We start from the raw sequence: 27,489 nt of genomic DNA on the forward strand, positions 1-27,489 counted from the left end.
GAAAAGAGTGGCGCCAAGTGGAGCAGTAATGGCGGACCTCCAGGAAGGCACGCGGGAACCAACCGGAAGCCATGCTACAGGTGCGGAAACTGGACGCACGAGGCTCATGATAAAAAATGTCCGGCGTTTCGTGCCAAATGCATGTACTGTGGAATAATCGGACACTTCGCGAAGGTGTGCAGAAAGAAGGCCTCCAAGAGCACGGTGAGATTCATCAGCCAGGACAGCGACACACAGGAAGAGACACCGGAGGAGGTGGTAGCCACGGTGCTGGGCATATACGACCAGGTACTGGGAGCGGACGGACAAGTCATGAATGTGGATGGGAAAAGGTCTATGAAGCCGGTGTGGGAAATGACCATAGGAGGAATCATGATCAGCGTAATAGCTGACACCGGTTCACCGTATACCATCGTCCAGAGGGCCGTGTGGGAGGAGAAGTTCGCACCACGACTAGGCCCGGAACTGGAGAGGTTAGACATCCTCCCAGTCACGTACAACGGGGACCGCATACCAATGGCAGGATTCCGACCACTGAAGTTTGAGTTCCGGGGCCGATCGGCCTGCTGCAAGCTCTACGTATCAGAAAAGGGACCCTCCGTGCTGGGGTGGCTGGACCAGGGTGACCTGGGCATCAAGTTGGATCCTGGGGGTATGGAGCAGTTCTTACTAACTGAACACGAATCGTGGCCTGACCAAGACAGATGGAGGAAGACATTCCCCACGGTATTTGGAGGATCGGTGGGGAAACTAGAGAAATTTGCACATAGGATCATCCTGAAGGACAAGACAGTACCCGTGGCTCACCGGGCCAGGAACATTCCCATCGCAGTGCGAGAGGCGGTGCAAGAGGAGCTCCAAGAGCTGGAGAAGAAAGGGATCATTCAGCCCATCACATGTGCGGAATGGCTGTCGCCACTGGTGGTGGTTAAGAAGCCCAACGGGAAGGTCCGGTTGTGCGTGGACCTCAGGGAGCTTAACAAGAACATTGTAGTAGAAAGATTTCTCCTGCCAAGAATAGAGGAGATGCTGGCCAGCACCCGGGGCATCAAATGGTACTCCACCATCGATCTGACTTCCGCCTACCACCAAATTGCCCTGCATCCGGAGAGCCGCCACCTAACATCGTTTATCACCCCGTTTGGGTGTTACCAGTTTCTCCGCATGCCATTTGGGCTGGCTTCTGCAGCGGCAGTCTTCCAAAAATTGATGCACCAGCTCTTCCAAAATAGCACGGGCGTCCAGTACTTTCAGGACGACATGCTGATAATGGGCCGAGACAAGCTGGACCATGACGCAAAACTGGGGAAGGTGCTACGGATATTGGAAGGGAAAGGTCCCACTGCAGAATGGTCAAAGTGCTGCATTGGAATGTCGTCAGTAACATATCTAGGACATGAAATAGGCGTGGAGGGAGTGACCCCCAAGGCTGAAAATGTCAAGGCGATCCGTGAGGCACCCCCTCCAATCAGCAAAGACGAAGTAAAATCATTTCTCGGCATGGCCGAGTACTATGGAAAATTTGTGCAACATTTCGCCTCCAGGACCCACCATATGAGGCAACGTACGAAGGAAAACACCGAGTTTCGATGGTCAGGAGAGGCACAGAGTGAGTTCGATGATGTCAAGGAAGCGATCACGGAAGCCATTCCCCTTCAGGGGTATGACCCCCAAGGCAGAACGGTCTTGACCACGGATGCCAGCGACAAAGGTCTGGGAGCAGTCCTGATGCAGGACAGAGGGCAAGGACAGATGGAGACAATAAGTTTTGCCTCGCGCACGCTGTCAGACACTGAGAAAAGGTACAGTGTAATTGAGAAGGAGATGCTGGCAGTGGTGTGGGCCACCGCGAGGTTCAGACAATTTCTGTGGGGCACACGGTTCCTATTGAGAACGGAGCACAAACCTCTGCTAAAAGTGCTGACGTCAATTGGGCACGCCGAAGCCACACCAAGAATATCAAAAATGTCGTTGAAACTACTAGAGTTCCGGTATGACGTGGAGCATGTACCAGGGAACAGGAATCGTGTGGCAGATTACCTAAGCAGAGCTGCCGCAATGGAATCCAGCGGCGGGAACATGGCAGGTACAGAGGAATGGGTGGCACTCACAGAGGACCAGGAGGCCTCCATCAGTCTCACAGAATGGGAACAGGCATACGATGAGGATGCAGTGTTAAAGGAGGTGAAGAAGTTCGTGACGCAAGGGTGGCCTGAAAAGAGAGCACTTGGAGGGGAACTCAGACCCTACTATGAAGTCAGAGAAGAACTATCGATAGGTGACAAGGGAGTGTTTGTACACAGAGGCTAGAAAGTAATACCACCCGCTAACCTCATCAACCGGCTATTAGACACACTCCATGAGGGACACCTCGGGATCTGCAAATTGAGGCCGAGAGCCAGGCAAGACTACTGGTGGCCTGGAATGGACTTGAAGGCAGAAAGTCATGTCAGGAACTGCACCAGGTGTCAAGGAGCGGATAAGACCCTCAAACTCCTCCGACCTGAGCTGGGCAAGTTTGATCTACCAAGGAACCCTTGGGAAGAACTGAGTGTAGACATCCTGGGCCCTATTCTGGACATGCAAGGAGTGCAATAATACGTGTGTGTCATGGTGGACAGGTATTCAAAATGGCCGGAGATAATGATAGGAGAGACCATGGACACAGATGCAATTATCAAGTTCCTGGCAGACACGTTCGTGAGGGAAGGCATCCCCAAGACTGTGCTTAGCGACAATGGGCCCCAGTTTAAATCAGAGAAGTGGAACAGATTCATGAAAAGAAATGGCATAGGAGCCAAGCACACAGCCATATATCACCCAGCCGGAAACGGCTTAGTGGAACGGTTCAACAGGGTGGTAATGGGGTCAATCCAAGCTGCCATAGCTGATGACAAGGACTGGGAAGCAGAAATTTGGCATATGACCTGGGCCTACAGGATAACGCCTACCAGCACAGGATACAGCCCGTTCCAAATACTCCGAGGAAGAGAACCTTTCACACAGGACAACCGAGTGTGGAAGGAGAAAACAGTCACCAGTGAATGGTCGCCCGCTGTAGTGCGAGCCAACCTCGAGAAAGCCCAAGCAACCTACACCAAACACTATGATCGCAGACGGAATATACGGGACACTGGACTAGAGGAAGGAGAGTGGGTGCGAGTGAGGTTGGCCAATACCCAGAGGAAAGGAGAGAGCAAATACAGCAAGCCCATGGAGGTGAAGGAAGTACGGGGCAGGGCGGCCCTACTGAGTGATGGTAACGTTTGGTCGCAAGACCGCATGGCAAGGTGCAACAAAATCCTGAACTGGAATCAGAGGACCACGGACTTGGATGAGGAAGAAACGGAGTTGGGGAAGCAGGAGGCTCCGGAGGGAGCGCTCAAGGAGAATGGAGAAGATGCACAAGAACTAGAGACAAGGGAACACGAGCAGGAGTGGATGGCCCAAGGATGTCGGAGAGAAGGAGAAGAAGACGCGGCCGCGCAGGAGTCAGAACGAAGCAATGAATGTGAGAACCTCAACACCCCGGTAAGACTGACCCGCAGTGTCAGGGTGGTGGTTAAACCAGCAAAAATTTAGAGACTATGAACTGAACTGTGGACAGTGAGAAACTGTCTCCATGTTGGGAAAAAAAGGGAGATATGTAGTAGCGCGCTCTAGTGTATGCACGTCACGTGGGCCACGTGACGTGCCGCGCCCGCGCAAGGCTACGCAAGCTGCGTAAGGGGTTTGGCGCGCATAACCGTTAATCGGCAGTTGAGGCGCGGCGCTCTTCAAGGGTAGACCTGTTTTAATAAAGAAGGTTAAACACTACCAGGTTGCAGCGTCATCATTGCTGGGGAATCGATAACATTACAGGGGAGGAGTGGTTTGTACTCCCTAAGTGCTCAGGACTGCTTGGCTGGCGCACTTTGCCTCTTTCCCACCAGGCTACATTGCACTGCCTGGTGAGGAACGTGCCCAGCCTCCCAGTCTCCGTCTAAATGTCGAACCACGGTGCTCAGACCAATCACAATGCTGCATTGCAGCGTTGATGGGCTCAGGGGAGCCAGGGAGCCCAGGTGCTTCCTGCAGCCGGCTGGGACGGCAGGAAGAAGGAAAAGGACGAGGGCGGAGAAGAGGCAGTGGCCGGCCGTTAAAGGTACTTTTTAGGTCTCGGCCTGCCAATGCGCTTGCGCATTGCTGGCGAGACATATAGAGGGCCACCAGCAAATCCTACCAAGAGGGTTTTGGAGTGCGGATTACGCCCAGTGCATGTGAGGCATTCAAGAGCGAAGCTTCGCCAGCGCTCGCTCTGCCTCACTTCCTGCTCACCCTCTTACTTTCGTTATCGCTCACACCCAATATGCTCGTTCCCTCCAAGACTTCGAAGGAACGCCGCTCCCCTGCTCCCCCTTCCCCCATCACGCATCACTTCCTGCTCCCTCTCTTACTTTCGTTATTGCTCACACCCCATATGCTCGTTCCCTCCCACCCTCTGACTTCAAAGGAACGCCGCTCCCCTACACCCCCGCCCCCGCCACGCAATGCCGAGATGCTCGCGCTTCTCTCATACTTCTTGTTTCATTTCTCTCTTGCCACACAAACCACCCACCTCTCTCGCTTTGCACTTTCTATTCCGGCCTTCCTTTTCGCAGTCGTTTCTTCATCTAATTCAATTTGCTTCTTTTTCCGATCACCTATCTCTCTCTCTCTTTCTTTCTCTCTCATGCACACTATCTGTCCTACCTCCCCTAGCTCGTTCCTTGTTAACACTCTGTTTCCACCTGCTTGCCTCTCTTCTTCCTCGTTCACCTCTTTCTCGCTTTCTCCTCGCCCTTCTCTCACGCTCCCTGTCTGTTCTCTTCTCACTCCACACTTCTTTCTCTCTCGCATAGCTGCTCCCCTGTCGCTCTCTGTCCCCCTCTTTCGGGTCTCTTAGTTTCAGCCCCTCACTCAGTCTTTCTCCCCTCACGCTCCTGTTTACCCCTCATACACCATCATGTCCCTACACCTTCTACCTCCTTCCTTGTCCCGACCACCTCTCACTCGAAAGACCTTTAGGGAAGTGCATTCGATTGAGAAGCCCTATCGCCCCCCCCCCCCACCCTACCTCCCCACCACCCGGTTCTCGCTTGGTCTCAATCTGCAGCCTAGGGAGTGCGAGGAGGCCAGGCAGTCTCTAAGAGCGGGACTCTCTGCTAGTCTCTTTAACCCCTGACTAGCGGGACACTTTCTCCCCAGCACCTCTCACATCTGAACATGTCCTTGCCTAGAAGGCAGGCGCTGGCGCCAGAAACAGTATCACTCAAAACACAATTAAAGGTGTTTCTTATTATCAGAATATTTAGATATTGGCGTGTTTTTGAATGAACTTCTGCTCTTCCAACTTGCTGGCGTCTGTTCCTTTCTTACAGTCTCTTTCGCTGGTTATCTATCTATCTCTCCATCTATCTATCTCTCTATCTATCTGCCTGGTTGTCTAACATACACTACTCCCCCAGTCTCTGTCTTTCCTCTGCCACACACCTAAATATCTGTATTTCTTCGCTGTCTCTCTCACTCCACTATCCATTTGTATCTCTCGGTTTGTCTCAACCCTCTCCATAAACACGCCAGTCCCAGCCCCCAATCCCTGTCTCCGCGTTCTCTCTCCTCTCAAGAAAATCTCTTTCTCTTTCCATAGTTTACCTTTCCCTCTCCATTTCTGACCCATCACCTCTCGGACCAGTGTCTCTATATCTGCCTCCCCCACACACATCTCACTCTTTTCTGTCCACCCTCTTCTCTCCCACTCCTCAATGTCCTTCTCTCGAACTCCATCTATCGGACTATCTTTCAATTCCTGCCTCACTTCCACCATCTTCACTGACTCCCTGTTTCGACTCTGAACGCGCTGTCTCTCCCCCTCGTTCTCTGTCTCTCCCCACACGCCTCCCACTCCTGCCGTTCTGTTTCTCATCCGACTCTTCTCTCTTTCTCTATTCTCCTCACTCTGTCTTCCGAGCTCTCTCTCACCTTCTTCTCCTGTTGTCATCTCTCTCCTGCTCTCTTGCGCTCTCTCTCGCTCTCTCTCTCTCCAGCTCCCTCTCTTCGGTCTTCATGTGATTTTTTATCTCATTTTCTATCGCTCTATCTCTATATATTTATATCTCTCCATCTCTGTTGCTTTCTCTTCCAGTCTCTCATGCTCACTTTCTTCCTATAGCGCTCTCTCAGTGTAGTCTCAGCACTTCTTGTCTTGGTGGGGCATTCATACCATGAACGCATCTGGCTGAGAGACAGCCGGTGCTCGCCTAGAAGGATCCAGTCAGGCACGAGCGCCCACTGCCCTGGAGCTGAAATCAACTTAGTCTGCCTTGTGGACTCTCACAACCCGGTGACTCGGAAGCAAGAAGCGGCGGCGTTCACTTTCACCTCCTGACTGTGCCTCATTAAACTGACCCATCATTTGGTTGGGCGCGGGGAGGGCACCTTCGTCGTTTCCAGAGTTTTATCTTGTTTTTTAGGGGACTTGTTTGCATGTTTTGACGTGGCACTGAGTGGGAAACAAATAGTTTCTCTTTTATTGCAGAAGCAACCTTTCAAATACGTGTTCCTGCTATCCATGTGAGTTGGAAATTACGTAAAACATGCTATTTCTGTGAGAAGGGCAGTGGTTAGGCTTGGACTCCAAATTTCTTCTCCACGGTTTCTTACAACATTTAACAGTAGCACTCGACCGCCCTCACTCTACCACCCTCACTCTACCCCTCTACCGCCCTCACTCTACCCCTCTACCGCCCTCAATCTACAGCCCTCACTCTACCGCCCTCACTCTACCACTCTACCGCCCTCACTCTACCGCCTTCACTCTACTGCACTCACTCTACCGCTCTCACTCTACCGCCCTCAATCTACCACTCTACTGCTCTACCGCCCTCACTCTACCGCCCTGACTCTACCGCCCTCACTCTACCGCCCTCAATCTACCACTCTACTGCTCTATCGCCCTCACTCTACCGCCCTCACTCTACTGCCCTCACTCTACCGCCCTCACTCTACCGCCCTCACTCTACTGCCCTCACTCTACCGCCCTCACTCTACCGCCCTCACTCTACTACTCTACCGCCCTCACTCTACTACTCTACCGCCCTCACTCTACCACTTTACCTCACTCTACCACCCTCACTCGACCACTCTACTGCCCTCACTCACTCTATCTATCGCCCTCCCTCACTCTATCACCCTCCCTCACTCACTATCGCCCTCCCTCTATCTATCACCCGCCCTCCCTCTATCTATCTACCGCCCTCCCTCTATCTATCTATTGCACTCACTCTATCGCATCACCACAGCATCACTCAGCACCACCACAGCATCACTCAGGGGCACAACATCACTATGCGCTACCACAACATCACTGAACCCCACAGCATCACTTGTCGCCACCACAACATCACTCAGCGCCACCACAGCATCAATCTGTGTAACCATTCAACAACAACTGGTTCAAATATGTTCTCTCAATGTTTCAAGCTTTATTACAAATTTCACAAAAAGATGTTAATATTTCACTTCTGTTCTTAGATTTTTGTCACAATAAAATACACTGAACATAATCTTCACAAAAACGTTATTTACAAAAGTTTAAGCTATTGCCATTAATAAATTACAAAAACTTTTATTTAAGTATTAATTATTAAAAAAAATTAAAAGCCATTGTTATTTGTAATATCAATACATCTAAGTCACGTAAATACAACACATATTGCATTACAAATGTTATCGGTGTCACATTTGCGAAAGTTAAAACTATTGAAATTGTAAGTGACAAAGCTATTAATTTAGCTATTTTCAAAACCAACACAAATTTACAGTACTAGGTAAACGTCACCTCCTAAGAAATCCCGCTTAAAGCCCTACCACTGCTGTCATGGGCAGATGCCCATTTCAGAACCCCAAAGAACTGCTTGTGCTCGGGGCCAAAGCACAACTACAAGTCGTGTAAACAGTGAGGTTACAGGCACCCAAACGCCATCAATGAGCGTGAGGCAAAGTTGTTTATCATGTGTTTGTTTGATGAGAGAAACATATGCTTCAGATCCAGGTCGAAGTTGTGTTCGTTGACTCTTCCAAGACCTCTTACTATAAGAAAAAGAAGCATAAAAAGAGATGCAGGTAGAACAACTGCACATCTGGATGCATTTCTCAAACCAATTGTAGGTCTTCTTGACGCTCTCTGCCATCAGCAGTCGTCCCATGAGCTTGATTTTGTGGACATCAGTCTGGCCAAAGAACCGGCCCTGTCCCTGGCTCCGACACCAGGACCCTCCCAGCACATCCAGACTTCCTTGCCTTCAGGCAGGCATTGATGGAACTCTTCCATAGCACACTGGTTCCCAAAAGTGCACCTGTGGGCCCCAAGGGTCCTCTGACTGGAACTGGCACACCACCGATATTTTGTTCCCAGATGCCAGTTCAGATAGACGCCCATGGCAGATTACAGCCCCAGAACCATGCAGGAACCACACTAGCACCCATGGCTCAACCAGTAGCCCCTCCACTGATACTGAAAGAGGCGCCTGTACCACCTCCTGGATCTTTTGCTCAGACTAAGGCCATCCAGAAGATTTCTGGATACAATACGGTAATATTCAGTAGATGAGTAATCTAAACATCAAGCACAAATGCTAGTAGAGATGGCCAGACCGCTTAATCCAGAGAGGGCTACTGGCAGAGGCGACAACATCGTTGAGATGGATCACAACCACATTCAGATGCCCCAGATAATTCGACACGACGTTGATGATAGCAGTGAGGCAGCTAATGTGATCCCTACTGCAGAGAATGACCCAGCAAAATACTTGGCACCTTAAAATGCCAGTGACCTTGACATCTCTCTGGAGGTGGAGATGGAATGCCCCCTGGGACGCCCTTCTGAGGTTGTGGGTACTTCAACTGCAGTTATCAGGAATGCTGCAAATGTAAACAGATAATCCCTTCCAGTGGTGGAAGCCAAGTCAGACCTCTTTACTAAGAGACTCCCACAATTTATTTATTCATTTATGTGTTCTATATAGCGCAAACTTGACCTGTTAGGGTACCGGAGCGATTAACAGGAGAGTAAAGCTATATACTGACAGGCTTAGAATCAACCAGCAACAGATCGAGTAGTAGGGAGGCGGGGGCCAGATACATAAGGGAAAGAAGAGCACGGATTTACAGTTTACATAACCAATTACTCAAGACGAAATAACACATTTATAGATTACGTTTACATTTATTCAAGACAGGCCTCAAGTTTCTGATGGGGTGACTAGGTAGTCCAAGGGGAGGCAATGGAAGGCCAAAGATCAGGGCTATAATGGTGGTTGAGACAAAATTTAAACAAGAAATGTACCCATAAGGAATGTTTTGGCATCTTTTTTAAAGCGAGTCAGTCTGGGGATTCTTCTAGGACACAGACTCAAAGTGCAGCATGACTTCAGGCAAACATGTTCTGTCACTAGGTTTGATTTCTGTTGAAACAGCCTTTGCATCATCATAGCCGTTGCTCTCCTTTAACAAGTCAATTTTGGAACCAATCAAGGCGGCATGGGATAAGCTCACTGCGACACCACCAGTGACCAGGCTAATTCCTCGGTGCTATAGGTAGGCACCACGAGGCCTGTAGTACATATCAACTCATCCCTCACAAGAGAGTCTTGTGGCACAGTCTCCTTCATCTTAAAATCTAAATTGAGGCATTTCCCCAACCGACCACTGACTTAGAACCAAACATGTTGGAAACAATGGAGGAAAACGTTTTCTCTGCAGAGTTGCTGGTGCTGTAAACTCCCCCTCTCACTAGCCAGATACACCCGTATGCTGTGGGAGATCGTGCATATGGTGGTGCTGATCCTGGACCACTTGAAGAATCACTTTCTGGAGGTGGTAATGGATGGGTAAGATGATGACAAGAAGATCCTCAGAGCAGGTCTGGATACTATGGGTTTGGTGGCTAAAGCCCTGGAGTCTTCTGTGGCATTGAGGCATGCCTGGCTCTTTTGAGTGGGCTTTTTGAGGAATGTCCAAGCAAGCTTGATGGTTATGTCCTTCGATGGGTTGAATCATTTCAGCATCAAGGCTGATTCAGCCCTCAAAGGATTTAGGGGCTTATTTACAAGCCCCTTGCGCCACTTTTGCCTCACTTATCCCATGTTAAAAGTGACGCAAAATTGGCGCAAGGGGCTTGTAAATCTCTCCCTTAATGCGGGACAAGCCACACATTCTTTATGTTTGGCTTCTACAGAACAAGACTTTCACAGACAAGCTCGCTAGTTTTGTGATTATTCCAAAGGGCTAGCATTTCGCCAACACCAACCCTCACAATTCATCCCGCAGAGAAGAAATTTCTCCAGCAGTACAGAGACCATTGTGAGTTCCAGGCCAGCAGCCCTCCTCATACCATTCTCCTACCCGGCACCATCCAGTAAGACGCTATAGTTTTCCTTTAAGCAAACATGTACGACCAGTCAGTGGAAAGCTGTTGCTTCACCTACTGCCCTGAAAAGCTATTATGGCGGACTAGTGGGTCATACACATTATAAAAACAAGCTGTACCCTTCGTTTCCAACAGAAAATCACTATTCCCTCGGTTTCTTCACTCCAATCAGAAGATAACATTAGCATCTTGCAGAAGGTTGAAGCACTCCTACGCAAAAGGGCCAAGGAGCTGTTCCAGAGATATTACTCCTGCTACTTCCTTGTTACAAAAGGATTGGCAATCTGAATCCGAGACTGAACCTCCGGGTCTTGAATTCCTTTCTTCACGAGCAAAATTTCAAGATTTTGCCTCTTGCTCAGGTGCTTATATGGCTGTATGTACTTGGAAGATTAGATGATGTACCTTGACTTGCAGGATGCATATTTACAACTACCGGTCCTGCAGTCACCAATCTGCAGACCTATCTTTTGGATTAACATTGGCACTTAGGATCTGCGCCAGGTTGATGGCAGTGGTTGCATCACATCTACACCAGTCAGGATCTTGGCTTTCCCATGCCTAGACAATTGACTGCTCAAGGCAGGCTCACCACAAGTGGTGTCCACCCACCTAACCTACACAGCATTCCTGCTGTTCAACTTGGGTTTTTTCAGCAATATTCCCCTGTCGCACCAGAAACCCTCCCTACGTCTGCTGTTAATAGTGGCAGTACTGGACTTTACACATCTCAGAGACTTCCTTTCTCCTCAGTGGATCTGAGAGATTTGGCATTTGATTCCAATGTTTTGGGATGGAGCTCAAGTTCCAGTCCTGAAAGTTTGCTGGCTGCGGAGTCTGCTGGCTCCCTTCATTTTGTCGGTCACTCACACATGCTGACAAAAGGGGATCTCCAGTGGTGCATCTGTCTGCAGTGGTTGCAGCATGGGGGTGATCTAACGGGCCATCAACAGGATCCATACTAACACCACTACGCATCTCCAGTAGTGACTGAGGTGAGGAATTCATTTTTCCCCTTCTCAGCAGCAGCCAGAGCAGTAATGGAGGCCCCGCTTTAGGGTGGAGTGCACATCTGGAGACACTAGAGATCAGAGGCTTCTCTGGGCAAGTCATTCTGGTTACCCCCGCTTGGCCAAGGAGGGTGAGATGCACAGGCCTGCCGTGTTTACATGGCCTATCTGGGACTCTGGCACTGACAAATGGGCTGGGTTGAAAGGGTCAATGTGTGGAGTGCATTTTGTGATACCTTGGCCCATGATGAGACTAAAAACTGGCTTTGTCCAGCCGGCCCATCTGGCAGTGCCAAAGTGCCTGACAGTTAGCCAAACAGTGACCTCTTGTTCATAGCTGATCTTTTGTCACAATCGGATGAGCAGGTTTCACATTACAATCTCCCGATCCTTCATGCATGGAGATTGAGGGGAGGCAGCGGAGTTCTTTTAATCTTCCGCCAGATGTGATTGATGTAATTCCTTCAGCACAAAGTTGGTTTACGCCCAATGGTGGAAACAGTTTGCTTCCTGGTATGTAAATGAGAATATTGACCCCCCACAAGGCACAGCTTTCTGCAGTGTTGCATGTTGTTCTTTCATTGGCCCAGCATGGTTGTGTAGTGGACACAGTAAAGGACAATGCTACAGCCCTGTCAGTGTTTATCTGTTTGGCAGATCAACCTTCTTTTTTGAAGGCCTCAATAGTTGAGATGTTTTTGATGACGCTGTGGCACATTTCCTCCATCACCTTTCTTTGCACCACGAAAGGAACTTAATTTGATTAACGTTTTTAATGGGGATCTGTGCGATCCTACGCCTAGCTGGCAGTCGCAATGTTTTACATGAAAGACAGATCAGTGATCTGTTACTTGCAAGCGTTATGGTTCAAACTGTCCCTCATTTGCTTCTACCCAAACTTATTTTAAGAACTACATCTTCTTCTTGCCAAAGGTGTGTTCCATATGGGGCAGTGAATTACGCTTTTCAAGTTTTTCCTCCTACCCATCACACCAAAGAGGAGAATAGGCTATGCAAGCAGGACCCTTATAGGGTGCTTAGCTATTACATTAACAAATCCTAGGGATTTAGATCTAATGACCAATTTATTTGTCTGAGATCTGGACAACAAAAAGGGCAAAGAAGTCCAGAAGAGGACTCTGTCCCAGTGGATTGTGGTTTGTATCAAAATCTTTTGTGCCCTTGCCAAAAAGGAACTACCCGAAGGAATCCAAGCTTATGCTACCTGTGAGGAAAATGTGGTTTATTATATGTTGTGGTTGTGCGACCTTAACATGTAATGAACTCACAAACCCATCTTGGATCCAGTCTTTGGATCAGCCTCTCTTTGCCAAGTCTAGGGAACAGCAGGGCAGTCCCTCTTTGGTCCTCTCTCCAGTAAAAAAAAATTCTGAGGTCTGGGTGTCACGGGTGCCACTTTTATGCTCACAACATGCCCTCGAGGGAGCGGTTACTACTAGCCAATGGGCTACCAGGTTCTCTCCCGCCTGATGAAGAGTTCCTGTAAGGTGTGGCAACTAGCTATCCCAGGGAATGTATTCTTCCCACTTCCAAGACAGTAGTACCCTTCTCTCAAGTATGTGGAGCTTAGTGTATGAGTACCTGAGCGCTAAAGGTTTACAAGAAAACTGGTTTGGTAACCGTTTCCCCCTATCGGTCTCGGACGCCAACCTGTCCACCAGAAAAAAGAGCAGCCCTTCTCATGTGTGTCCACCATTTGCCCTTCAAAGGCGGCTTCCTCTTTAAAGCTCACCTTTTGGGCTTACATCTTGTGTGGCTTCCAGCCAGGGAGAGTAAACACCTCTTCCAATGACAGGCCTCTATTGTACCCTTTCCTGGGAGTCGTTCACACCTCTCCCCAGGATGGCAGAAGGCTGTCCTGAGGCGAGCATCTGAAAATGGGCACTAGAAAACTGGGCAAACAAATTGACAACTTTCTAAAGTTTCCCTTTACTCAAAAGTCATATTAAATTCGACTTGGGCATCAAGTTGGGTTTAATGTAATGATTATTTTGATACCTTGAAGTATCAAATTTAGTAGGCCCATTCAAAGGATAGTACAGTTGAGTTGTCATTGTGTAACTGTGTACTTTCCAATGGGGCTATTAGCCTTTTCAAGGGAAAAACAACAATTTGGGGATTACACTATTAGGGCATATAAAAGCATATTGTACTCTTTAATATACAGCACCCTGCCACAGGGCTAACAGGCCTAACCCAGGGCTGACGAATATTAAAAAGGAGGTCTGGACTTTTGTCATTAGTTTAAATGGTAAAGTCGAGTTAGCAGTTTTAACTGCTCTACCAATCTACACTTGCAGGCTGGGAAACATGTATTAATGTGTCATGCTCATGACGGTACAATAAGTGCTGCAGTCCATAAGGGACAGTTCAACTTACAGGCACTGGGTGCCCCTGGTACTATTTATCAGGGGTTTATAAATAGGCAAACTTATGCCAATTGGGTATAAGTGAATTAAGCATACACTTTTGAGGGTCAGAGCACTGGCACGGAAATCTGGTTAGCAGGCTTCAGTGCACCTTTACAGTAAAATAAACAGCAGCATAAGTCCAAATCGTAGGGGTGATTATGCAAAAAGAGACATTTCCTTACACTACCAGAGCAAAGGAATCTTGCTAGTGGAGTGCCCTTAGGGGATATATGCTGACATGGCATTCACTTCACCAGTTCCCACTTCTCACATTCACCAAGCATTACTGCAGAGAAAGGCTGTTCATTCTGCTCATTACATACTCCAGGACTTTCTGGTATCACCATTCCAATAGACCCAGTACCCGGGAGGGTGCATTTCTGTGGTATCTATTAAAATGTGTGAAATCTGCAGGTAGAAATTGTAGGAAGGTACATCCTGACTATGGTTGCCCCCAACTTTTTGCCCTGTGTTTTAGCTGGTTTTGGACATAGTCGACCTGGGACCCTGCCAATCAGGACCCCAGGCCTACTGCTCTCTCTTTAAAATGGATTCCATGTACCCTAGGTACATTTCCAATTGGTACTGGGCCACCTTATCAGACCCCGTAACGCAGGGCATAGGTGTACCCAGGGCCGCCAGGGGCTGCAGCATGTATTATGCCACCCCTGGCTGGCCTCCTAAATTTGACACAACTGGCTGCATGACAGCTGGGGCGAAGTCGTGTAATCACCCTTTGCTTTAGGTATAGTAGTTCTATATCTAACCATACAATGGACACCCGTGTTCCTATCAGTCACTCCTATGGCAGGCCTTAACAATCCTGAAGGCAGAGTGCGTGGGCTCGTGTGAGCTAGGTTCAGGCCCGAGCCGAGCCCGGTTGCAGCTTGCGGAATCAAGACCCAATGGCTGTTCCATGATAACGCGTACCATATCGGTAACTTCGGTGTCGCGTTATCAAGGCATGTCGAGTAAGGTGTCATACGAATCGGGGTGCTGCCCTCTCACCAATTCTGGCGATGAGGTTAGCATTCCACCCTTCTAGAGGGACACGACATGCACGTAACCGTGAACCCCGGTTAAAGTTAACTGAAGCCTCAGCTCCACAAAATGGATGCTGCCACCACAGACACGAGTCTGACCTCCTGCTGCTGGGAGTCCTTCCAGCGAGGAGCGCTTGGACAAAGGGTTTCCCGTCGAGGGCGGTGTTCGCACCGTCCCAGACAGGGTTTGTGTATTCTGGGTAGGTAGGGCTTTTGCGTGAAGGTGACTGCGGAGTGGCACCCCGGTGCTCACTACGCATCTGCCGGTTAGAACCAGTTCCAGGGGCGACAGCCCTGGCCTGGGGAAAGTCCGGCAGGGGAGAGGGGTGTAACTGCCCCCTTCCTGGTCCCACCCTTAGGGCAGGACCTAGTCATGTACCCACCCCTTTCTTTAGAATAAAGACCGGAGCGGGGACCCTTCCAAATTAGATCATCTTTGATTCAAGAACTACTTTCTACGAAAGGACATTCAAGACTCTTCTCAAGATTTCTCCCTTGTGACTAAGGAGTAGTCACCCTGCATCAGCGGGCACCAACTAAGAACTCTGCGGTTTGCTGTAAGTCCTTCCTCAAGGAATCCGACGGCCCAGCTCGACGAGAACCGGCTTCCCTGGCACCTCTGACCTCTACCCACATCATCAGCTCAGCTGTGATCCGTGGGTGCGACGAGACCTCGAGGGACCGGCCATCATCAGAACCTGCACGCTCTTAAAACCAGCACGACCATCGAGGTAACTCTCTGGTGAGTGCTCTGGGGTCCGAGAAGCCCCGACCCTGAGCCGCTCCAGCACCGAAGTGCAGTCTCCCAGCATCTCCACGATCTGCGTGGGGCCCTTCTGCTCGCTGCTCAGCACGTTGTCTGGTCACTAGCCGCTGGCTTGTGTCCTTCTGTGACGACATCCGAGAATCAGTACTGCTGGTCTGGTTGCTCCAGACTGGCCCTTGCTTCCATCTTTGCGAGAAGCACCCCGGACCCTCCTGGTCCACTCAAGACGCCCTCTTAGGCCCACCACGTGGCCCTGAGAACTGCCAAGGCTTGTTGCCCCATCCTGGGCCCAGCGACGCCGACAGCATCATCCTTCGTGGGACAGCTTGCACCTCCGCCGTGGTCGCCGATAACGCCTCCTGGTCCAGGAGACTGCAGAGCCTAGCGTCGCCCACTCACCTGGTCGAGGTGACGGCCAACCGGTGCCTTCCTGGTACCCTCTGACTACTGGCTAGTAGTACGAACTTGGTCCCCTCTGCTTTCAGGTTTCTTCAATCTCCGATCCAGGCTTGGATCTCTACGAACTATTCAGCACTGGTCGCCGGCCAGCAACTCCTTTTCTTCCGGCTCCTGGCTCGTCAGCGAAGACCCCGACGCCTGTAAGACTTGTGCAGCCGCAGCCCTCGTGGCTAGGTAACTCGGCATTTCGGTGCCTGCATAGCCTCCTTACTCTAGGGTCCCGAGTCCCTCGCTTCCGACTTGCCTTATCGGGTCCGCCCGAGACCTTAATCTTTCCGTGTCCTCGGACACTTGTTCATAATTGTGCACTTGAAGTATTTGCTAAAGAGATTTGGTTTGTGCTTAGTACCCTGTCCTCATAAAGAGTACAGGGCTGTTGTGATTCTTAATAAATATACTGTTTATTTTCATAACACTTGTGTGGTGTCCTTTCACTGGGTGTTCAAGGGGTACATGTGTGGTAAACAGCTGGCTTAACACGCCCTCTCGAGTCTTTAGCCTTAGACTGCTCGTATCCACGCTACTAGGATAGCTGGTCTATAGGTTGACTTACAACCAAACACCATAAGGGTCGTTGGAACGATACATAGCGGTCGCTAGAATAGCGAACGTTGCATATCGGGCCAACTTCTCACATTGGTGAGCAGCGGTTGGGATTTGAGCTTGCTGTTGTTTTACCACACGTATCCTAAGAATATCTTGTTGAAAGATCGCACAAAGTACTGTTAGTACATATAACTAAAAGCTTAGAATACTCTGAGTTCTACTGAACCAGCTGTTGTAGCTCCTCAAGGCTTAGCACACCTTGGCTACAACTCTTAGCAAGGGTACAGTAGGTAAACACGTAGTGTAGGTAGGTGCATCACTTACACCACACTAGAACCAGTATGTCGGACAAAGGAGGAAACTCTGGGTCTCCCCTTGTGTCAGTTGACCCTCCACAGGTCATCCCTTCAGGATATACTGTGCTGAGCTTCAAGGAGTTAAGACGACTGTGTCACTCCAGGAAGATTCAGCAGGGGTCTAACCCCACAACGTCCTTTCTGATTGGTCTCTTGGAGACTTATGATGCCAGGAGAGCTGAGAAACTTCGCAGCTCTTCTAATCCAGAAGGAGACATGCCTCCCCTCGAGGGAACCCGAGACGATCCTGACCTCATTCACCTCGCAACTGAGAACGAGGATGTGGAGGAGGATGAGGATGAGGATCTCTCTGGGGATGAGGCAGATAAGGGACAGGTAGAAGTCGTCAGACTAAGCAGGTCCAACTTAAGCAAACATGATAGCGGTACTGGGGGACCCCTGGGGCCACTATCAGGTCAGCTTAACATTGGGAATGGACGAGCCCGATCTCTGTCAAGAGACTCTGGCGGATCCCTTCGAACCAATGGCTCTCACAACTCTTCTCAGAGAGGGATGACGTCCCCTCAGAGGAGAGTGTACGAAGCTAAGGAAAGGGCAGCTAATCTGAGGATCGAAAGGGAAGAACTTGCCCTGGCCAAAGAAAGGCTTGCCTTTGCTAGAGAGCAACAGTTAAGTGGGGTAGTCCCCACTGGTGGCAGCAATGTACCTAGTAATAGGGAAAAGAGTTTCGATACGAAACACCTTGGTAAGATAGTGCCCCCCTTTAAACAAGGGGACGACATCCACAAATGGATTACTGCTTTGGAGGGGGCCTGCACTGTGCAGGGTGTTCCCCAGAGTCAGTGGGCAGCTATCTTGTGGCTCTCCTTTGAAGGAAAAGGAAGAGACAAGCTCCTCACCACAAGGGTGGAGGATGCTAACAATTACCAAATCTTGAAAAATACACTCGTTGAAGGGTTCGGCCTAACCACTGAGCAGTACAGGGTGCTGTTCAGGGATACCCAGAAAACGCAGTCTCAAGATTGGTCTGATTTTGTCGATTGTGCCACTAAGGCTTTTGAAGGCTGGCTACTGGGTAGTAAGGTTACTGATTCTAAAGGATTGTATAATCTAATTATAAGGGAGCAAATCTTAAATAATTGTCAGAACCAGTTATTACACCAGCACCTGGTAGACTCTGATCTGACCTCTCCACAGGAATTGGGTAAGAGGGCAGACAAATGGGTCAGAACCAGGGTTAGGCCTAAAAACCAGGGTGGTGACCAGAAAAAGGAATCGACCAAGCCTCAAGAGAAGGGTGGGGATAAATCCACAGAGAAGACTTCCCAAGGGCCCCAAAACTCCAACAAGGGTGGTGGGTCCCAGAACACTCCTTCAGAACAGAAGAAACCTTATTGCCATACCTGTAAGCAGGTGGGCCATTACAAAAGTGATGCCAAGTGCCCTAAAAATAGCAATAAGGAAAACATACCCCCAAGTAACACTCCCAGACCTCCTGTTACCACTAGTGGTAATCCCCCAGGTGGTGGGAGTGCCCCCAAGAATGTGGTGGGCATTACTTTGGGCAATCAGGAGGACTATGGCTTAGCCAGGTTCCCTGACCACACTCTTGTCTGTGAGACTGGCATGGGGTTTGCCAACTTCACTACTGGACCCCACATTTTGGGAAAGTATAGACAAGAAGTTTTAGTGAATGGTCAGAAAGTTGAGGCATTCAGAGACACAGGGGCCAGCCTCACCATGGTGAGTGACCATCTGGTCCCCTCTGCTCAACTGACCCCTGGTTTTACTTATCAGGTGACAGACATTCATGGAGTGAAGAGAAGGCATCCCATGGCAGTAGTCAAGCTCAGCTGGGGTAATGTCACAGGGCCCATGAGAGTGGCAGTGACAGATAACCTACCCGTAGATTGCTTACTTGGGAATGACCTGGAACTCTCAGCATGGGCTGAGGTGGAGCAAGAAACTCATTCCAGATTGATAGGCCTATCCAGACAGGTTAATGGGGCAGTAATAGCTACAGCCCCAGTCCAAGCACCATTCCTCCCTGAAAAGGTTGGACGGGCAGTGGTAGCCACTGCCCAGGCTCAGACAGACTTTCCAGGACAGGATAGGAGGGCTGTGACAGTCACAGCCCAAACACAGACTGAGTGCCCTCCTGAAAAGGTTGGCAAGGTTGAAATGGTCTCAGCCTCTACTCAAACAGATAGTGAGGTTGTGAAGCCTGAAACAATGGATCACTCCACTCAAACCGAGAGCATTGAGGAGGAAGAAGAGTCTTCCCCCTCCCAGACACTAGGTGAGAGCCAGCCTCCTCAGGGAACTGACTCTACCCCTGTTGAAGGAACTGCCCCAGAGGTAGTCAGGCCTAGCCTGGCAGAGCCCCTGATGGCAGTGGACCCTTCCCAGGTGGGACCCAGTCTGGAGCAGGTAACCTGCACCTCTCTACCCTGCCTCAGTCAGCCCAGGGCTGAAGAGATCAGGGAGGCCAGTGGTGGACCCAAAAGGGCCCCCTGTCCAAAAGAACCCCTTAATCAGCAGATTAGGATCACTGAAGCTGGTAAACCTAGCCAAGTGAAAATAGAACAGACTCCTGAGGGATCCCCCTTAAAAGTAGTTAGGGAACTCCCACAGCTGGACACTGTTGGGCACAGCCAAACATGGGGCCTAAAAACCCCAGACCTGACCTGTCCCTCCAGTAAGCCAAACAGAGGGACCCAGCCTCCAGCTTTAGGTAGCCAGAGACTGACCCTGAGAGCTCAGTGCATCTCAGCTAAAGAAAGAAAGGCGCACATGATGAATGGTGATTGGAGGAAGTTGAGCCCAAAGGTAGAGGAGCCTCACTTCAGTACTCCATCCCAGCATCAGCCTTCTTCTTTCCCAAGACACACCAGAGACAGAGATTCCCTATGGTGGAGACCCTCAGATACCCTTAGGGTGAGGGGTTGCCTAGTGGACCATGACACAGGGGGAAACCAAGCCAGAGCTGGTCCTTCCTTATATGGCCACTTAGGTAATAGAGGCTTACCTGGACAAGGATAGCCTTATCTCCTTTCGTTTGGGGGGGGGGTTGTGTAGGAAGGTACATCCTGACTATGGTTGCCCCCAACTTTTTGCCCTGTGTTTTAGCTGGTTTTGGACATAGTCGACCTGGGACCCTGCCAATCAGGACCCCAGGCCTACTGCTCTCTCTTTAAAATGGATTCCATGTACCCTAGGTACATTTCCAATTGGTACTGGGCCACCTTATCAGACCCCGTAACGCAGGGCATAGGTGTACCCAGGGCCGCCAGGGGCTGCAGCATGTATTATGCCACCCCTGGCTGGCCTCCTAAATTTGACACAACTGGCTGCATGACAGCTGGGGCAAAGTCGTGTAATCACCCTTTGCTTTAGGTATAGTAGTTCTATATCTAACCATACAATGGACACCCGAGTTCCTATCAGTCACTCCTATGGCAGGCCTTAACAATCCTGAAGGCAGAGTGCGTGGGCTCGTGTGAGCTAGGTTCAGGCCCGAGCCGAGCCCGGTTGCAGCTTGCGGAATCAAGACCCAATGGCTGTTCCATGATAACGCGTACCATATCGGTAACTTCGGTGTCGCGTTATCAAGGCATGTCGAGTAAGGTGTCATACGAATCGGGGTGCTGCCCTCTCACCAATTCTGGCGATGAGGTTAGCATTCCACCCTTCTAGAGGGACACGACATGCACGTAACCGTGAACCCCGGTTAAAGTTAACTGAAGCCTCAGCTCCACAAAATGGATGCTGCCACCACAGACACGAGTCTGACCTCCTGCTGCTGGGAGTCCTTCCAGCGAGGAGCGCTTGGACAAAGGGTTTCCCGTCGAGGGCGGTGTTCGCACCGTCCCAGACAGGGTTTGTGTATTCTGGGTAGGTAGGGCTTTTGCGTGAATGTGACTGCGGAGTGGCACCCCGGTGCTCACTACGCATCTGCCGGTTAGAACCAGTTCCAGGGGCGACAGCCCTGGCCTTGGGAAAGTCCGGCAGGGGAGAGGGGTGTAACTGCCCCCTTCCTGGTCCCACCCTTAGGGCAGGACCTAGTCATGTACCCACCCCTTTCTTTAGAATAAAGACCGGAGCGGGGACCCTTCCAAATTAGATCATCTTTGATTCAAGAACTACTTTCTACGAAAGGACATTCAAGACTCTTCTCAAGATTTCTCCCTTGTGACTAAGGAGTAGTCACCCTGCATCAGCGGGCACCAACTAAGAACTCTGCGGTTTGCTGTAAGTCCTTCCTCAAGGAATCCGACGGCCCAGCTCGACGAGAACCGGCTTCCCTGGCACCTCTGACCTCTACCCACATCATCAGCTCAGCTGTGATCCGTGGGTGCGACGAGACCTCGAGGGACCGGCCATCATCAGAACCTGCACGCTCTTAAAACCAGCACGACCATCGAGGTAACTCTCTGGTGAGTGCTCTGGGGTCCGAGAAGCCCCGACCCTGAGCCGCTCCAGCACCGAAGTGCAGTCTCCCAGCATCTCCACGATCTGCGTGGGGCCCTTCTGCTCGCTGCTCAGCACGTTGTCTGGTCACTAGCCGCTGGCTTGTGTCCTTCTGTGACGACATCCGAGAATCAGTACTGCTGGTCTGGTTGCTCCAGACTGGCCCTTGCTTCCATCTTTGCGAGAAGCACCCCGGACCCTCCTGGTCCACTCAAGACGCCCTCTTAGGCCCACCACGTGGCCCTGAGAACTGCCAAGGCTTGTTGCCCCATCCTGGGCCCAGTGACGCCGACAGCATCATCCTTCGTGGGACAGCTCGCACCTCCGCCGTGGTCGCCGATAACGCCTCCTGGTCCAGGAGACTGCAGAGCCTAGCGTCGCCCACTCACCTGGTCGAGGTGACGGCCAACCGGTGCCTTCCTGGTACCCTCTGACTACTGGCTAGTAGTACGAACTTGGTCCCCTCTGCTTTCAGGTTTCTTCAATCTCCGATCCAGGCTTGGATCTCTACGAACTATTCAGCACTGGTCGCCGGCCAGCAACTCCTTTTCTTCCGGCTCCTGGCTCGTCAGCGAAGACCCCGACGCCTGTAAGACTTGTGCAGCCGCAGCCCTCGTGGCTAGGTAACTCGGCATTTCGGTGCCTGCATAGCCTCCTTACTCTAGGGTCCCGAGTCCCTCGCTTCCGACTTGCCTTATCGGGTCCGCCCGAGACCTTAATCTTTCCGTGTCCTCGGACACTTGTTCATAATTGTGCACTTGAAGTATTTGCTACAGAGATTTGGTTTGTGCTTAGTACCCTGTCCTCATAAAGAGTACAGGGCTGTTGTGATTCTTAATAAATATACTGTTTATTTTCATAACACTTGTGTGGTGTCCTTTCACTGGGTGTTCAAGGGGTACATGTGTGGTAAACAGCTGGCTTAACACGCCCTCTCGAGTCTTTAGCCTTAGACTGCTCGTATCCACGCTACTAGGATAGCTGGTCTATAGGTTGACTTACAACCAAACACCATAAGGGTCGTTGGAACGATACATAGCGGTCGCTAGAATAGCGAACGTTGCATATCGGGCCAACTTCTCACAGAAATATCCATCAGATAAAAGTTATTAACATTTGGTAATAATCTTTCTGGTGGATACTCGGTCTACCTGAAGATTCCTCACCAATCCTGCCCACCTATCGGAGGAATAGTCATAGTAATCTTAATAATAACGTTCCAAGTTAGAATTGTAGAACTGCATGTTCACTGTTGAAGGAAGCGGACTGTCTCTGCCTCTAAGAGCTCGAAAAAACAGGACCTACATCAGGGTGCCACTTTCTGGCTCCAGTGACATTGTGTTCGGGCAGTAACCAATGCCAAGACAGAACAGACGCTACCTACTGAGGCAGTACAGCTATTTCAAGATTTCAGATCCAGCCTGGGGATATTGAAAAAGTGAGGAATCTGCAGGTAGATAGAGTATCCACCAGAAGGATTATTTCTGAGGGCAACAATTGTTTCATGTAGGGCAATATTGTTTTAGAGTCCCAGTGGGGGCTCAGGAGGCACGGCAGTGCCAAAGGTAATTCTCAAAGCTGCACCGCAAGAGCGCGTTCAGCTGCAATGTCGGGGACAGTTCTTAAAGGTCATAAGGAAGGGGTGAGACGCACCCCACACCCCCAGCGGATTGCGCACAGTGGTTTTAGCTGCATTGGCAGCCAAGAGGCCAGTGGTAGGCACCAGTTACGCCCTGACATTTTGGACAGAGGGCATTTGAGCCCCAGAGGAAGATCAGTCTGCCTGGGGTCAGTTTGGGTACCTGTGTGTACTGGGAGGGCGCAAGTCCCTAAAGGAAGGCATAATGAAGTCATGCCAAACGCGGTGTATGCACCTGGGGAGTGTTACTGCGGTGCATTTCAGTAATGTGAGGTTTGGGCATAATGCGTTTTATGCCCAATGTTATTGCCTAATGTAGTGATGCCTAATGCAAATGCCATGGTATGATGTTTTTGGCCCAAAGTCATGCAGACATAATGTGTTTATGTTGCAGGTGCGAATTCTAAGTACAGTATTGTACCAGTAGTTACTGGTTGTGTTATTTTTGCTACTTGTGCTTTGTGATTGATGGTTTTGACAGTGTCCCGAGTGGCCCTGTCACGTATGGAATCCCCTATAAATTATGACCTGGGTGCCAGTTGGCACAGTGTATATATGCGACTATGATTCTAATGTGTTTTGGATAATACAAAGGCTAAATTATATATAACCTTATGTAGACCTTCTGTTGTGGTGTGCCTAGAGTTGCTTCTGTGTGTGTGTGTGTGTGTGTGTGTGTGTGTGTGTGTTGCGCTAACGCTTTACACATTGCCTCTGGGATAAGCCTGACTGCTCGTGCCAAGCTACCAAGGGGGTGAGCAGTGTGTAACTCAGAGTGTAACTCCCTTGCCCTGACTAGAGTGGTGGTTTCTGCCTGGCTTAGGCAACCAGAAATTCCATTTCTGGAGTTGGCCTAATGGCTAGGGCGGTTGAACTCGAATCTGGGGAACTGGGTTAGAGTCTCTACAATGACGCTGAACATCCTGTGATTCTGGGCTAATCACTTAATCTCCCCATGCCTAATAAAAATGAAAGTGACCTCATGTATAGCAACTGGTGCTATGTATAGTGCTCTGATACACAATTCGGGTCAAGCTTGTGCTATATAAAACTCTGTAAAAAAATAAAATGTTTTCTTCTATGGTTGCGGCTTGATTATCAGGTAAAGTCCCTCAAGAAGGAGCTTCCGGGATTTCGTATGGTATGTAAATGCCCATGGGTAATGTTTCTTTTCTTTGCAATTTGCGGCCAGATCAGTTTTATTTGCACTTGCATTGGCATTGTTTTTGAATGATAGAAAACGCGCCCATAGCTCCATAAAACTGGCAATAAAAATTGATAATGGGAACATTTATGTCACCACTTGAAGATATACATTTTGGGCTGTCAGGAGTATTCCCAGAAATTCATAACATCTTACCACAAAATGACACAATTAAAGTTAATAATTCCCTATAACTTGAGCGGACACAATGAAAGCAAATCATGTACTGCAGGAAATTCCAACAAAAAAACATCTACTCAAAGACTTATTGGTTAAAAATGAAATGTACCAACAAATATTGCTTCAGACTTTCTCACTGCTTCTACCGGATTTGAGGATTCATGAATACTGTCCATTCCATAACCTTAAAAATACAAAATGGAAAATTAATCAATTGTTGCATATTGTAGGAGGAATGATATGGTGTGAGGAGAAAAGAATATAGGACAGATCCACATCTTTGCAGTGTAACAGAAAACAACAAGATAATAGAAAGTTTATAAATAATAATGTGGTAACATACATTGTAGGTCAGTATTTTACATTTAAAAGAATGTAACTATGTTAAATACAAAAGAATTAACCAACATCATGGGATTGCGCAAAACTAACTGCTGATTAAATTAGCTCACAGTGCATGCGACACTGAGGTATTAACTGTGAAAGCCGTTTGCAAATAACATAAATTACTGCTTAAACTGAAGCCAACTAGACAACTCTGATAGTGTAAACACAACTTTTAAAATGCCTCTTCATATGAATGCTAACACATTAATAACGTTTGCTTGAAGAATGACCGTTTAAAAAGTTAAAGACAGATAGCCCTATTCCAGAAATAAGTATGGACCGAGATTTACAACGCCTAAGAATAATTCCAGAGTATTTTCTATTCACAAATATTCCCAGAAGTACGCCTGGAAAACTGCACTAGGTATAGTTTCTGGGCAGAGCTCTGGGAATGTAAAAGGATATTCCATCAAGTGTCTTAACCCCCCCCCCCCCCCCCCCCCCCCCCGTTTGGAATTCTGCACAGTTTAGTACTCTGCAGCAGGAAAATGGAGCTCTTCGTGCAAGTTCTCACATTTTTTCTTTAGTCAACATGGAAGACAAGTTTCGCTATTGCAAAAGTCCTTCATGCACACCCTACTAAATCTGGGCGTGATTTGTTCCTACGCTAAACCAACTTGGGAAAGGGTCAGATCAGAGTTTGCGATAAGGACATTCCATCAAGTGTCCTTTTTGCCATAAACGTATACTTGCACCTGAAAATACCTTTGTAATTAGTGCCCAATATTGGTGACAGAGCGGTTAGCATTGAATTTTAAAGATACAAAATAAATGTAAACAGTTTAAATAAAGATGTTCAACAAAAATAAGCGGCTGATCAGAACAGGAGAAAGTGGTCCCGATTTTCGTCATAGTAAATGGGAGACCACCCAAACCCCCAATCCCCTGGATAGACCGTCTTCCACACATCCTGCTCTCTACCAAACTTCCTTAACTTAATTTCAATATGTCTTGACAGAAGCAAGTATTATTAAAACCTTCTTTTAAAACTCATCACCCACATATTAGTTCCATCACCATGAGGGATAAATAAGAACTTAAAGGCACTGGGTAATGTAAACTGTTTAATTAAAATGTATGCTATGGCAGTGGCGGCTCTTCCGCTTAGTCGGAGGAGCTTCACCCCATTGCTTTTTAGCAATGGAAAAATAAAACGATAACACAATGTTCTTATTTTATTTTCCCCTCCTGAGGCAGTTTTGAGGGGTGGGGCTGGGCTGCTCACAGAGCAGGGGGCACTCGGTAAGTGCGCATGACGGTTTGGGCGGCCGTCTTGGGCTGGCCAAACCGTCATGTGCACTTAGCATGTTCCCCACCTTGGCTGTCTTATGGCATAGGTGGAGAACATGCACAGGCTCATTGTCCTCACTAGAGCGCTGAACCACGGCGCTCAGATCAATCACGACACTGCTGACAGCAGCGTCATGATTGGCTTAGGGGGGGCCTGTGTACTTCCTGCTTTCATTGTGGCCGGACGTGGAGTGATGACGGAGGAGCAACACGGCGATGAGGTAAGCTCATTTTAATTTTTCTACACCCCATTCCCCGCCACCCTTATCTGTGCCAGCTGTCACTGGAAGTGGAGCCTACAAATAAGAAACCTGGCCGAAGTTCATTAAGGATCCCTACCTATCAACTCTGCTTCTCAGTCAGTGTGGCTTACAGACACTCCAGAAACGCCAGTAAACAAGAACTGCCAGCCTGGATATCATGGGAACTGTCCTGCCGGGTAGGGATCTGCGTGCACATTGAAACCGTCTTTTGAAAGCATGCTTGTTGGGCTTTCCACTCTCGACAGGGCAGGAACAAAATAAAGAGATGCTGTGGCATCTCGTGGATATTGGTGCACCAGGGTAATGGCTGAGTCATCCATTATGGCGAGTTTGAGCAGTCATATCATTTGAGATGTCATTAGTGATGTCATAGAACATGTAATAAACGATGTCATGTAAGGTCATATGCAGTGCATGGCGGGCATGGAAGAAAGTTATAGATAGTGCTGCTAACTAGAATTGGTGAATTTCAGTATTTTTTTTGTTCAAAACGTTAATGTTGGCAATGTCCACCAATTCACCTAACTATGACGTTACTTTAACCTTTGGATTTTCCAGTGGTGTTCTGTATGTACATAGGGGTAGGTAGAAGTAAAGGGTGGTAAAAGGGAATTTACGTGTGGGTAAAAAAATAAAGAAAAAAATGTACAAATAGCTATAGTAATTGTAAATTTTTTTCTTTCTTTTTTAACCCATACTTAAAACCCCCTTACCACCCTATACCTCTACCCACCCCTAAAGTCTAAAAATGCCCTTACCCACTCTACACCCTGAAAACGCCCTTACCAACCAATAACCTACCCACCCCTAAAGTCTAAAAACACCCATACCACACAATTCCTCTACCCACCCCTAAACCCCAAAAAATACACTTACCACCCTATACCCTTACACACCCTAAAATCTTAAAAATGCCCTTACTACCTTATACCCCCTACCCACCCCTTAATCCTAAAAATGTCCTTACCACCCTATACCCTTACCAGTATAAACACTCTTACCACCCTATACTCCTTCCCACCCCTAAAGCCAAAAT

At 49.0% G+C, this 27,489-nt stretch overlaps 1 protein-coding gene across 5 annotated transcripts in view; it reads right to left on the bottom strand.

Moving 5' to 3' along the window:
- LOC147730471 (alpha-aspartyl dipeptidase-like) overlaps positions 1-27,489 on the bottom strand; it is a 198,099-nt gene that overhangs the window by 48,435 nt on the left and 122,175 nt on the right. For all 5 annotated transcript variants that reach the window (XM_086955279.1, XM_086955278.1, XM_086955275.1 and 2 more), the window contains one exon: positions 24,623-24,697. In XM_086955279.1, coding sequence (XP_086811405.1) covers positions 24,623-24,697 — 75 coding nt within the window. The remainder of the gene's footprint in view (positions 1-24,622; positions 24,698-27,489) is intronic.

This window comes from Lissotriton vulgaris, chromosome 2_1 (genome assembly GCF_964263255.1).
Source record: "Lissotriton vulgaris chromosome 2_1, aLisVul1.2, whole genome shotgun sequence".
Classification (NCBI taxonomy): Eukaryota; Metazoa; Chordata; class Amphibia; order Caudata; family Salamandridae; genus Lissotriton; species Lissotriton vulgaris.